The sequence below is a fragment of the Silene latifolia genome, chromosome X (genome assembly GCF_048544455.1).
Source record: "Silene latifolia isolate original U9 population chromosome X, ASM4854445v1, whole genome shotgun sequence".
Lineage (NCBI taxonomy): Eukaryota > Viridiplantae > Streptophyta > Magnoliopsida > Caryophyllales > Caryophyllaceae > Silene > Silene latifolia.
The window spans coordinates 134491719-134506407 of NC_133537.1; the positions used below are offsets into that span (position 1 = coordinate 134491719).

The 14689-nt window shown below is 40.8% G+C and overlaps 1 protein-coding gene across 1 annotated transcript; it reads right to left on the bottom strand.

Annotated features, from left to right (window-relative positions):
• Window positions 1-1752: 1752 nt before the first annotated feature.
• On the bottom strand, window positions 1753-13741 carry LOC141618388 (uncharacterized). The gene is made up of 5 exons (XM_074435486.1): window positions 13546-13741; window positions 12810-13320; window positions 12572-12752; window positions 12274-12349; window positions 1753-2974 (listed from the first exon to the last, which is right to left on the bottom strand). The coding sequence occupies exons 1-5, from the start codon at window positions 13739-13741 to the stop codon at window positions 1758-1760; spliced, it is 2181 nt and encodes a 726-aa protein (XP_074291587.1). The 3' UTR covers window positions 1753-1757.
• Between the last annotated feature and the right edge of the window lie 948 nt (window positions 13742-14689).

Consider the following 14689-nt stretch of genomic DNA (forward strand, 5'->3'; position numbering starts at 1 on the left):
AATGTTGCTCAATCAAAGATTATTTCTTGATTGTGCATAAAATTTCAAGTATCTTTGTAAGCTGTGGTTTTAATTGATTTAGGATTTGCTTGATTTTGTATCCAGATCGTCTAAAAAGAATCTGAATTCCGTAACTGAATCCTCCAATTTGTCTTCCGTTTCCGACATTTTGAGCGATATCAACATAGTTCACAACCCAGAATTGTCGTTGTCAATGCAAACTACCAGTAGCCCAGAAGATTACGTGTCCCCAAGAATTTCTAAATTAATGGTGATAAGGAGGATTTAACCCATAAATATAGGGTTCTTGTGATTAGGTTGAAGAAAAAGGGGTAAATTGAATAATGCCTAAATTGATTTCTAGAAATTTAGGGATTAGTATGTAATGTGAATTGAGTCGCGGAGTAGGGAGTGATGATATGTAATTGGTAAGGGTAGTTTGGTCATACAAATGCTCGGAAGTCGTTAAAATGAAATCGAGTCTATAATTACGCAAAACCGTCACAAAAAAATGTGAAATAAGTAAGCATGGTGTGGATAAACATAAAAATTAGGTGGTTATTTGTAAAATTGAACAAAATAGGTGGTAATTTGTAGATAATAGAACATATTAGGTGATAAATCATAATTTTTCCTTATAATAATAAAAGTTACTCCGTACTCCGTAATAGGGAGATTAAGAAAATGTATAATGGCAAAAGTCATTGAATGCTTGCGTTGTACTGTATTCATCTACGTACCCATTGTTGCTCTATCAAGTCAATACGTTGTGTACATCTCAATTGTGGGTTGCAATTTGCTAACATTGAAATTAGGACAAAGCTTGAATTTTATCAGTAAGTTAAGGATTAAGTATGAACACTACTTAGAAGGGGAAAATTGTAAACCACTCCTTTACTTTATTTACAAGGGTACCCGTCCCTCTCATTTGATCTCATTAAGTTGCTAGATATAACCATTAGCATACTAGATACACTCATTTAAATTGCTAGATACAAACCATTAGCATGCTAGATACGCTCGTTAAATTGCTAGATACATTCCTCTAACTATCTAGATACACTTCTTTAAGTTTCTAGAAACATACTTTTAACTAGCCAGATACACTCATTTAAGTTGATAGATACACACTTCTAATTAGGTAGATATACTCCTTTAAGTTACTAGATACATGCCTTTAGCTAGCTAGATACACTCATGTAAGTTACTAGATACATTTTCTTAATTAGCTAGATACACTCCTTTAATATATTAGATACATTTCCTAAAATTATTAGATACATATCTTTAGCTTATTAGTATATGGCTTATCATTTCACTTGAGATGATTAGTTCGCATTTTGCAAAATAAAATAATATTGGAGGATAGCAAATTGGAATAATGTCTAGAGGCATATACTTTGTAATATAATGATTATATTAAGCCAAAGCCTTAGCAAATAATAGAAACAATTCATAAAATCCATCGTACTCCACTCACCAATTTCACCCGCTATTAAATCACCATCTCATTTCCATACTTATGTTGCTGGTAAAATGTGGTCAACAAATCTACCCTTTTCCTCTAAAGTCGTCATTGATTCCCACACCATTATAAGCTAACAAACACAAATTCACCATGTAGGTACACTAATTCACATATACGAACCAGGCCCGGTCCTGGAATATTCGGGATCCTAGGCAAAATTAAGAATCGGGGCCCCTTTATAAAAAATACAATGTACAATAAAAAAAAATTAAAACATACCATAATATTTCTATCGTAGAAAACGGGTTCTATGAGCATTCTGAGATGCAAAATCATTGATGATTACATCAACATCAATGTCTTTCAAAAGCTCCTTCTCGATTGACAAAATTGCAAGACCATTCAACCGTTCTTGTGACATTGATGACCTCAAGTAGGTTTTGATCAATTTCAACTTTGAAAAACTTCTTTCCGCGGAAGCCACTGTCACGGGAACTGTTAAAAAAAATTTATAAGAGATTGAAGCATTAGGATAACAATCTGCACTTATAACAAACTCAAGAATTTCAGTAGCCGACATTAGTTTATTTGGCAAGGTAGATTGTATCACTTTCAATTCAGAGTAAAGATCATTTAAATCAACGTCGGACGTGTAAGTAGAGTGAAAAGTAATACAACGTCCTCTTAATTCATTTTCATCTAATGACTTTAACTTGTTTGAATCAAACAAAAATCCGAAAATACTTTCAAAAGTTTTTAATTGCTCAAATCTAGTTTTTAAAGAAGTAATAGCCATATCAACAACAACAAAAAAATACTCATGTTTAAATAACTCTTCAGGAGACTTATTTTGTTCATCGTCTTGATTAGTTTCATCAAAATGTCTTTTTCTAATAACACGACGCTTTGTCGGAAGTGTAGGCTCTACATCCATCTCAAGTGCAATACTTTTAGCAATGTTCATACTAGAAGTGAATCCTTCATCTCTAAACTTTTCAAAATATGACAATATACCTTGGACTTGTTCTATGGTGATGTCAACACACATAGACTTAGATTGCAATTTCTTGCTTACCATATTTATAACAAACAAAATATCATACCAAATAACTATACCAAGCAAGAACTCAAAACTCCCAAGTGCATTATACAAAGACTCAGCCTCACTCTTTGACTTTGCATCATTAACACAAGAATCATATAAAATAGACAAAGCCAATCTTAATTGTGGAGTTTGAAATCTAATAGCTTTAACACTTTTAATTCGACTCTCCCAACGAGTATTAGATAAACATTTTAAAGTAAGTTCAGGGACATTAGCAAGCAAAATTTTCCATCTTTTTGTAGAACTAGAAAACAAAGTATACAAGTGTTGAACAATTCCAAAAAATGAAGTAGCTCTAATGCAAGAATATGCCATGTCACTAAGAGCAAGATTCAAACTATGACAAGCACAAGGCATATATAATGCGCTTGGATTTACTTCTAGTAGACGCTTTTGTAATACTCCGTATTTTATATTACTATTTGAGTCGAGTTAATTGTTTAGTCGTATTGATATCATAAGATCGAGTTATTCGTAAACTTGTTGAGACGGGTTTAACTGAACGAAGTCACGTTAGCTAGTCCTTTTACCAACCACGCTGACCCATGACACTTACCCATTTACCCAGGCACGTTTACCCATGACCCATTTACCATCTAACCTAATTTTAACCTAATTTTACCCTAACACTACAAAACTCTACTCCCTCACCCGCCTCCCTCATTTCAGCGGCACAAATCTCAACCTTCACGCAAATCGAGAGAGAGAGAGAGTGAGTGTGGGGGTTAACGGCGCAGCAAGGAAGAGCATAGGGTGGTTGTCGACGCTGTGAGGCGGCCTTGGTGGTGGTTTACGTGGTGGTTTAGGTAAGCAGTCACCTTTTCTTTTCTTTTTTTTAGTTTGTCGGGTTGTGGTTGTTGTCACCGTGTGTCGCAGGGAGGTGATAAGGGTGGTTGGTGTCGGGGAATTTGTATTGGGTGGTTTGAGTCGCCCCTAGTGGTGGCGGTTTGGTAGGTTTTAGGCGGTGGAAATGGCGGAAGGAGGCATTGTCGACAGAGACAATCAAACGGGTTTAAACAGGGGTTTTCGGGCGGGTTTAGATGGTTAGAATTGGGGTGGCGCCACCGTGGACTCGGGGAGGTCGAACAGCGGCGCCACGGCGTGTGTGCTTGGTTTGACGGCGAGCGAGTGGTGGTGGTAGCATAGGAGGATGTTGACGACGGTGGTGGCTATAGGGTTGCAAAGGGAGGCTGTTGGTGGCGGCAACCCCTGCTGGGGCGGTGTGTCGGGGCGGTTGGCAGCCTTGTTTGACTCGCCGGCGGCAGTCGACCAGGTTGGGGTTGGTTGTTGGTGGTTGGGTCGGCGGGAACAGCCTGGTGGTTGTCGTGGTGGTTCGGGGGCGCGTGAGGGGTTTGGGCGAGTGTGAAGTCACGGGTTGTGGGAGTCGGGTTGTTAGGATTGTACAATGTTTGTTTCGGTTTTTCTTAATCGTATAATTCGTTTAATCTTTTATTTATCGTATTAGTTATTTAATTTAATTCCCGAGTTATTTAAATAATTAGAGACGGGTTTTTAGTCGGGTTGGTTAAAATGGAAAACTACTATATCAGGGAAGTTTCCATTTAAGGAAACTTTCCATTTTAAGAAGTTTCTATTTTTAGTAACTTTCTATTTTGGGAACGGGAATAGTTTAAGTAATTGTTTATCATTTATTTATCTTTCAGAGGGCGAATTTGTTGTGGAATATTACTGAGCACCCGACTATTTGACTGCAGTACTGAGGTAGAGGAATACACTGATTGAGTTCTTACGATTATAAAGAGTTGGCATGTTCGGTGATTATATGACATATCTGTTTATCTTATTTATCTCGTTGAGCATCATTGTTTCATACGTCTCATACATTTCATATGCATCGGAGTTGGAGTTGGAGGAGATGAGATTATTGTGATTAAGGCCCGGGCGGGTTCTCGCAGACTTGCCCTGGTGACCTCGCCATTTAGTGGTATATCGACGACGGTCGATTGATATAGTCTGCCGGGGATCGGTATGGCTGGGCGTTCCGGGGATATGTGTGATGGAGATGGACTTGGAGGAACATATCATTGCATTCTTTATATATATCGTATTACCTACTCAACCTCGCGGTTGACCCTGTGTATTCGTGTATATCCGTGATGATCCATTTATTGGGAGCGATTGACAAAGTTGTTGAGACATTGGGAGTGGCGGGGAGAGAGCATGGATCACCCGACTTAGAGCTAGCCCACTTTTATTTCGTTTAGTTATCGGACTTTACTTCCGATTTAAGACATGTTCCATTTCGATTTGTAAACATTATAAACTTTTAATTTAAAGTACTGTTTATCTTTCCCTTTGTTATCTACTGCCTCGGGTTTCCGAGATGGTAACACCCTTCTTTATCTGAGGAGTCCTAGTTCAGGCCCTTAAATAAATGGGGGTGTTACAAAGTGGTATCAGAGCGAACGATCCTCAGGACTAAACCAATGAATCCAATGAACATAGGAAGAGTCGAAATAAAATGAACCCCGGGATAGAACTGTTAGGAACACACTAAAGGTAAGGGATGAGTTAGGGGCCCCCTCACACCGAACCATTGGCCCTCTCAGTTTGATCCGGGAACCCTGAGTGTAAATGAGAGAAAGGGTAGAGAAGCTGCATGATGTTGAGTATGAATTCATATATCGGTGCCTAAAGTGTTAAATGATTGATATATTAATTGTTGCATAAAAGAGTTGATGGGAGGTTCTGGCATAATACTTTGCATGTTTTAAAGTTGATTCATACTTATATCTCTATAAAGTTTGTGTTAGAAGACTATGTCTAGTGATATGCGGTTATATGATCCCTAAACCATGCTTGGTAGACAAGTAGGGTAAGAAGTGATAGAATTGGCTAGAGTTGCCAAGGTGATTTCGTGTTGCAGCTAATTCCTAAAATTCTCTTGTAGTCATGCCTCCAAGAAGGAAAACGGCTGTAAACATCACTCAGGCAGAGTTAGACCAGCTACTAGCTGAGAATGAGGCCCTAAAGGCCAAAAGAATTGACCCTGCTAAGATGAGTACTATAGTGGCGAGGCATAACCCTACCATTTTCACTGGAGAGGGGGAACCTCACTTGCTGGGAGATTGGTGTCGGGAGTTCACCAACCTATTCGAGCTGATAGCTTGTCCTGAAGAGCTTCAAGTAGACCAGGCTGCCCACTACCTCAGGTCCACAGCTGGGGAATGGTGGACTAGGAACAAGGCGGAGATCCGACATGTTGCTAGGGATATTGAGGAAGGATACGTGTCTTGGTTGGAATTTCAAGTGATACTGACGGACCAGTTCATGCCAGAGTTCAGGAAAGCTAAGCTAAGGGAGGAGTTCGATACATTTAAGATGACAGAGGACATGATGGTGTACACATACCATAGGAAGTTCCGACTGTTGGCTTCATATATCGATGAATTTGCTAAGAACGAGACCATGCTGGCTATGAGGTTTGAGAGGGGACTGACGGTGGATATCAAGAAGAGGCTCACGGCAGCTCCACCTACCACCGTTCAGGACATCTACCTGAGGGCTGGTGCTGCTGAGAGGCTCTCCGAGCAGATCAAGGAGGATAAGAAAGAAAAAGCTGAGAAGAGGAAGCCGGAAACTGTCAGTGATAATACTGGGGCCAAGAAGCTGAATTCAGGCAAGTTCGGTGGATACTCCACCAATAGTGCTCCTGGGGGAATGAGGAATCAAAGTGGAGGCCGTTACAGAGGTGCTAGTATTGGAGGTAATGCGTCCAGGGTCACTTGTTTTGGCTGTGGGAAATTGGGGCACAAGAAATGGGAGTGTCGAAGTTCTGGAGGAAACCAATTTGGGGGTTTCCGGACACCTACATCTGGGTTCAGTGGATCTCGGACAGCAGGATCAGGGTACAACAACTACCGTACTTCTAACACTGGCTATGGAGGGGTGCCGATCGGGGCAAGTAATGATTATCAAGGAAGCTACAACAACTATCGAACCGTAGCAAGACAAAACCAGCCAATGGGGGTAACTTCCAGAGGAACCAGAACGAGGGGAACAAGCAACCCAATACCGTTTCATCGAGTCAGTCTGGAGCTAAGTCCAGTGGCAAGCTCTTTGCCATGGGGAAGGAAGCAGCAAAGGAGGATGCCCATGTCGTGACTGGTACATTTCTTGTCAACTCTAAACCCACATTCGTGTTATTCGATTCCGGTGCCACACATTCATTCATATCTAGGGAGCATGTTAGAGCCTTGAACCTTACTGCTTATGATAGAGTCGTTGATTCTGTTATAGTACCCTCGGGAGAGTCTGTGTCTTGTGATAGAATCTATACTAGCGTACCTATTCAGATTGGGGAGGTTGTCTTTCACTGTGACCTTATGGAGTTTCCATTGGGTGGTTTCGAGGTGATTCTAGGGATGGATTGGTTGGGAAAGTACAAAGCTTTCATTGACTGTTACCAAAAGAAAATATCATTGAGAGGACCTAAGGGAGTCAGAGTAACCTACAAGGGATACTGTGGTCAAACCCAAAGTCAAATTTATCTCGTAAACACCCTCAAATCGAGTCCGAGGAAGGGAGACCATTGATCTTGTGTCGGATGTGGGATAGAGAGTCCGAGACCCCTAGGATTTCGACATACCTGTGGTGAGAGACTTTGAGGGGGTATTTTGGAAGAGATTCCCGGGCTACCACCTAAGCGCGACGTTGACTTTTCCATTGATCTAAAGCGGAGGCTGGACCTATTTCTAAACCACCATACCGTATGGGACCGAAAGAGATGGAAGAATTGAAGAAGCAATTGGATGAATTGGCTGAGAAGGGTTATATTCGACCAAGTGTTTCACCTTGGGAGCACTGTCCTTTTGTCAAGAAAAAGGATGGAAGTTTGAGGTCGTGTGTGGATTACCGAGAGTTGAATAATGTGACTATCAAGAACCGATATCCATTGCCAAGGATCGATGATTTGTTTGACCAATTGAGTGGGGCTGGAGTGTTCTCGAAGATTGATCTGAGGTCGGGTTATCATCAACTGAGGATAAAGAACGAAGATATTCCTAAGACTGCATTCAGAACTAGATATGGACACTATGAGTTCGTGGTCATGCCCTTCGGATTGACCAATGCGCCAGCTGTGTTTATGGACCTAATGAATTGGGTGTTCAGTCCTTATCTGGACAAGTTCGTGGTTGTATTCATTGATGATATATTGGTTTACTCCAAGAATGAGGAAGAGCACGAGGAACATCTGAGGATAGTGTTGAGAACTTTGGCAGAAAATCAGTTGTATGCCAAATTGAGTAAGTGCGAGTTCTGGTTGAAGAAAGTTGCCTTTCTGGGGCATGTGATTTCCAAAGAGGGGGTGTCAGTGGATCCTAGCAAGATCGAGGTTGTGACTAGATGACAGAGCCCAAAGAATGTGGGCGAAATTCGAAGCTTCTTGGGACTAGTCGGATATTACAGGAGGTTTGTCAAAGACTTTTCGAAGATAGCAAAACCTTTGGCATCGCTAATGAGGAAAGAGAACATGTTTGTTTGGGATGAGAGTTGTGAGAAGGCTTTCTTGACACTTAAAGAGCGCCTAACCACAGCTCCTATCCTTGCTTTGCCGGATGGGAATGATAACTTCGAAGTGTATACTGATGCTTCCAAGAAGGGGTTGAGGTGTGTGTTGATGCAGAACGGGAAGGTAATCGCTTACGCTTCGCGACAATTGAAGACCTATGAGGAGAACTACCCTACCCATGATCTAGAGTTGGGAGCCGTGGTGTTTGCTCTCAAGTTGTGGCGACATTATCTCTATGGAGCGACCTTCAAGGTATTTTCTGATCACAAGAGCCTGAAGTATATCTATACCCAGAAGGAGCTGAACATGAGACAGAGGAGATGGATCGAGTTGATTGGCGACTATGACATGGACTTACTCTATCATGAAGGGAAAGCGAATGTCGTAGCCGATGCTTTGAGTCGGAAGTCTATCCATGCCCTGATCAGTGCCAGATCCAGGGTGAGGATGCTTGGTGAGCTAAGGAAGATGGGGATTTGCATGATCCGGCGAGGTGAGACCATTGGGGATATGACAGTTGAGCCGGAGTTGTACGAGGAGATTCGAGAGCTACAGAAAGAGGATGCTAGAATTCAGAAATGGCGCAATGCGGTAGAGAGCAGCAGTCTGTAACCTTACTCTAAATTCAGTATTCATTCAGATGGGAGCTTGAGGTTTGGACAGAGGTGGTGTGTGCCAGCTAACGAGGAACTGAAGAAGAAAATTCTTACTGAGGCACATGCTACTCCTTATTCTGTACATCCTGGAGGGGATAAGTTATACAAGGACCTCGAGAAGACATTTTGGTGGCCTAATTTGAAGAAGGAAGTTGCTGAGTTCGTGTCTCGATGTTTGACATGCCAGAAAGTGAAGGGTGAACACAAGAGACCGCAGGGGAAAGTTCAGCTGCTAGATGTGACAGAGTGGAAGTGGGAGAGTATATCCATGGACTTCATCGTCGGGTTGCCTCGGACTCAAATGAGGTAACAACATGATTTGGGTGATCGTCGACAGGTTGACCAAGTCAGCTCACTTTATTCCCATGAATGATACTTGGAGTAAGGCTGAGTTGGCTAAGGCTTATGTTCAGTACGTGGTAAAGTTGCATGGTGTGCCTAAAGATATCGTCTCCGACAGAGATTCCAGGTTTCTATCCAAGTTCTGGCAGGAATTGCAGTCATTGATGGATACTCAATTGAAGATGAGCACCGCTTTTCATCCTGCTACCGACGGTCGGACGAGAGAGGACTATTGGACCCTCGAGGATATGTTGAGAGCTTGTGTTCTAGAGTTTGGCGGATCTTGGGAGGGAGGGGGTTGATCGAGTTTTCTTACAACAACAGTTATCATGCTAGCATTGGGATGGCACCCTTCGAGGCACTCTATGGTAGGAAATGCAGGAGTCCTGTGTGTTGGGATGATCGATCCGATTTGTCGTTTTGGGGCCGAGATGATTCGGGAGATGGTTGAACAGTACAAATTATTAGGCAAAAGATGAGAGCTTCCCGGATGACAGAAGAGAGCTATCGACACTAGGAGAAGTGACATTTCTTTCGAGGTGGGAGAGAAGGTACTACTCAAAGTGTCGCTGATGAAGGGAGCTATGAGGTTCGGGAAGCGAGGGAAGCTGAGTCAGAAATTCATCGGACCTTATGAGATTTTGGACAGAGTTGGAGAGGTGGCATACCGTTTAGCTTTGCCACCAGCTTTAACCAGGGTTCACAATGTCTTTCATGTTTCCCAGTTGCGGAGGTACTTGAGCGATCCATCACATGTGTTGAGTCCTGAGGTGATCGAGGTGGATGAGCAGTTGTCCTATTTGGAGACACCTAAGGAGATTTTGGACAGGAAAGTGAGGAAGACCAGGAATGGAGAGACAGCTTTGGTGAAAGTCTTGTGGACTAACCACAATGTTGAGGAAGCTACATGGGAGACTGAGGCTTCCATGAGGGAAAGCTATCCACACCTGTTTGCATGAGGTAAGTTCCGGGACGTAACTTTCTTTTTAGGAGGGTAGAATGTAACATTTTGTTTTATGGGCCTAAGTTCATGAGTTCTTATACTAGAAAATCTGTTTTGGTACCCACGGTGATGCTTGGAGGTTTGATAGATGAGCGAACTTCGGGACGAAGTTCATTTTAAGGGGGGAAGACTGTAATACTCCGTATTTTATATTACTATTTGAGTCGAGTTAATTGTTTAGTCGTATTGATATCGTAAGATTGAGTTATTCGTAAACTTGTTGAGACGGGTTTAACTGAACGAAGTCACGTTAGCTAGTCCTTTTACCAACCACGCTGACCCATGACACTTACCCATTTACCCAGGCACGTTTACCCATGACCCATTTACCATCTAACCTAATTTTAACCTAGTTTTACCCTAACACTACAAAACTCTACTCCCTCACCCGCCTCCCTCATTTCAGCGGCACAAATCTCAACCTTCACGCAAATCGAGAGAGAGAGTGAGTGTGGGGGTTGACGGCGCAGCAAGGAAGAGCATAGGGTGGTTGTCGACGCCGTGAGGCGGCCTTGGTGGTGGTTTACGTGGTGGTTTAGGTAAGCAGTCACCTTTTCTTTTCTTTTTTTTAGTTTGTCGGGTTGTGGTTGTTGTCACCGTGTGTCGCAGGGAGGTGATAAGGGTGGTTGGTGTCGGAGAATTTGTATTGGGTGGTTTGAGTCGCCCCTAGTGGTGGCGGTTAGGTAGGTTTTAGGCGGTGGAAATGGCGGCAGGAGGCATTGTCGACAGAGACAATCAAACAGGTTTAAACAGGGGTTTTCAGGCGGGTTTTGGTGATTAGGATTGGGGTGGCGCCACCGTGGACTCGGGGGAGGTCGAAACGGCGGCGCCACGGCGTTTGTGTGCTTGGTTTGACGGCGAGCAGAGTGGTGGTGGTAGCATAGGAGGATGTTGACGACGGTGGTGGCTATAGGGTTGCAAAGGGAGGCTGTTGGTGGCGGCAACCCCTGCTGGGCGGTGTGTCGGTGTTGCGACCCTGGTTCGACTCGCCGGCGGCAGTCGACCAGGTTGGGGTTGGTTGTTGGTGGTTGGGTCGAACTGGGGAACAGGCCTGGTAGTTGTCGTGGTGGTTCAGGCGGCGCGTGAGGGGTTTAGGCGAGTGTGAAGTCACGGGTTGTGGGAGTCGGGTTGTTAGGATTGTACAATGTTTGTTTCGGTTTTTCTTAGTCGTATAATTCGTTTAATCTTTTATTTATCGTATTAGTTATTTAATTTAATTCCCGAGTTATTTAAATAATTAGAGACGGGTTTTTAGTCGGGTTGGTTAAAATGGAAAACTACTATATCAGGGAAGTTTCCATTTAAGGAAACTTTCCATTTTAAGAAGTTTCTATTTTTAGTAACTTTCTATTTTGGGAACGGGAATAGTTTAAGTAATTGTTTATCATTTATTTATCTTTCAGAGGGCGAATTTGTTGTGGAATATTACTGAGCACCCGACTATTTGATAGCATCGATCGAGGTAGGGAATACACCGATTGAGTTCTTACGATTATAAAGAGTTGGCATGTTCGGTGATTATATGACATATCTGTTTATCTTATTTATCTCGTTGAGCATCATTGTTTCATACGTCTCATACATTTCATATGCATCGGAGTTGGAGTTGGAGGAGATGAGATTATTGTGATTAAGGCCCAGGCGGGTTCTGCAGACTTGCCTGGTGACCTCGGCCATTTAGCCGGTATATCGACGACGGTCGATTGATATAGTCTGCCGGGGATCGGTATGGCTGGGCGTTCCGGGGATGTGTGTGATGGAGATGGACTTGGACTTGGAGGAACATATCATTGCATTCTTTATATATATCGTATTACCTACTCAACCTCGCGGTTGACCCTGTGTATTCGTGTATGCCTGTGATGATCCATTTATTGGGGAGCAGATTGATGAGTTGTTGAGACATTGGGAGCTGGGGGGAGAGAGCATGGATCACCCGACTTAGAGCTAGCCCACTTTTATTTTTGTTTAGTTATCGACTTTACTTCCGATTTAAGACATGTTCCATTTCATTTGTAAACATTTATAAACTTTTAATTTAAAAATCGTTTATCTTTCCCTTTGTTATCTACTGCCTCGGGTTTCCGAGATGGTAACACCCTTCTTTATCTGAGGAGTCCTAGTTCAGGCCCTTAAATAAATGGGGGTGTTACAGCTTTTGTACACCTTGATGTTTCCCTTTCATATTGGAGTCGTTATCATAACTTTGACCCCTTATATCATGAACATTCAGATCAAGGGACTTTAAAACATTTTGTAATACATTAAAAAGTCCTAATCTTGATGTATCATTCACTTCCAAGAACTCTAAAAAGTACTCCTCAATTTGTAATTTTTTGGCCGACATATTCACACATCGTACAACAAGAGTCATTTGCTCTTGATGAGCAATATCAGGGGTACAATCAAGAATTATTGAAAAATATTTTGCGTCTTTGATAATCTTTATTATAGAACAGTTCACATTATTAGCTAAAAGGGAAATCAATTCATTTTGAATTCTATGCCCAAGATAATGATGATGAATATCCCGATTTTGAATGCGTCTAACATGATCTTGCATTATTACATCAAACTCCGCAATCATTTCAATCAATCCTAAGAAATTACCATTACTATCTTGATATAGTTTTTCATGTGATCCTCTTAAAGCCAAATTATGAGTGGCAAGACATTTTACAGCTGAAAATATTCTAACTAACACTTGCCTCCATCGGTCTTTCTCTTTCATTATATCTTCCAGCAAGTTTTTATCAATTGTTTCATTATTATCTAGCCTTATTCTCGTTTCATTCCAAGTAGACATATTATTCATATGCTCATTACTATTTTCATGATGCTTGAGTCTGTCAATAATATGTTTCCAGTCACTTAAACCATCATTTGCTAACAAACTTTTGTTATTGATAGATTTGAACAACTTACAACAAAAACAAAATACTTTATCAGCATGTTTAGAATAAATTAACCATTTTCTATCACTAATCTCACCATGATTCAACTTTCTAGAAAAATAAGCATATTTAAAATGCCTATTGTTATCATCATATGGATAGTCAAGATTCAATTCTCTTATAGGCCCCCTTTTAATTATAGAGTCCCTTATCTTATTACTAAGATTAGTCCAATTTATAGGATCATAAATATCAATAGAAGGAATTGTCTCTTCTCCATCGATGTCATTATTAGTAGGAATTGTTGGCTCTGACTGATCTAAATTTTCATTATTATTATTATTATTATTATTATTATTATTATTATTATTATTATTATTATTATTATTATTATTATTATTATTATTATTATTATTATTATTATTATTATTATTATTATTATTATTATTATTATTATTATTATTATTATTATTATTATTATTATTATTATTATTATTATTATTATTATTATTATTATTATTATTATTATTATTATCAACATCACCATTTTCACCATCAAAATTACTATCATCAACATCGTCACCTAAATTTTCATTTGGGTGATCTAAATTTTCATGAACCACATCCACATTTCTAATAAGAAATTTGTCAATAGCACCTTGTTGTGATTTATTCAACTCTTCAACAAGTTTTCTCCTTTTCCTTTTTTCACTTCCGGATAAATGTTTTTTAGGCAACATTATTGCAATTTTCACAATTATTGCACACAACAGTACAACAATAACAAGATACAGTCATACAACTAAGAAATCAAACATAAAAACACTAGGAAATAGGAAATTAGGAATCAAATCAATGGATCATTCTATAAGAAAGGCATAAAAATAGAAAAGTAGATAATGGAGTGACAACATCTTGATTGATAATTTAATAGGATAACTGACTAAGAAATCAGACGAGTAGCAATCCAGCGGAGGCACGATGCACGAAGCTTGAGTACTGTCTCAACGACTGCCGACTGGACTCTTGCAGACGAGAAAAGGAAGGCACGGAGGCAGTGTGTGAATTTTTACTTTGAAAAATTGAAAATTGATTATTAAATTTGGACTTTGGTCAGAGAAGGAGAATAAGGAATAGAAGGTAAAGGAAGGTTGGGACTTGGGACTTGGAGCCGTTGCTTTAATTTAGTTTTTAATTTTTTTTTTATTAAAACCTAGATGATTGGGCCCCTTTTAACTCTGGGCCCTGGGCAAATGCCCCACATGACACCCCTTAGGGTCGGGCCTGATACGAACATTTTTTCTAATTATAAGACACCTTGATTTCCATTGTAGGTAGTATAGGTACTGGGTACATCATCTCTTTCTCTTATCTTAGATCACACCAGCCTAATTGTCTCCATTTATTCAATTCTTCCCACACGCATCACCTATAATTCTCATCGATGAGGTCTGAGGTTTTTTCCAACCCGCGTAGATCTCGGAATGGCGGTGTTGCAGAAGTCACTGTATTAGGCGAGTTGGGGCAGAGCAAGTGGTGGTGAAGTGAGATAAATGAGAAAATATGACAACGAACCAGAAGAGTAAACATGGCGACCAATGACCGTTCGGCCGTTCGACGTTGTGAGATAACCGGTAGAAATTGGTCGGCATCATATCCGTAGGTGAATATAATGTAAGATATTTCCA

What these genes read in the sequence shown, in the direction of transcription:
- LOC141618388 (XM_074435486.1), bottom strand. Translation starts at nt 13,741, where the DNA reads ATGTTGCCTAAAAAACATTTATCCGGAAGTGAAAAAAGGAAAAGGAGA. An exon ending in AAAGACCGATGGAGGCAAGT is followed by an intron (nt 12,753 to 12,809) that starts GTTAGTTAGAAT and finishes TTTGGCTTTAAG; the next exon opens with AGGATCACATGAAAAACTAT. An exon ending in TATGAAAGGGAAACATCAAG is followed by an intron (nt 2,975 to 12,273) that starts GTGTACAAAAGC and finishes TAAAATACGGAG; the next exon opens with TATTACAAAAGCGTCTACTA.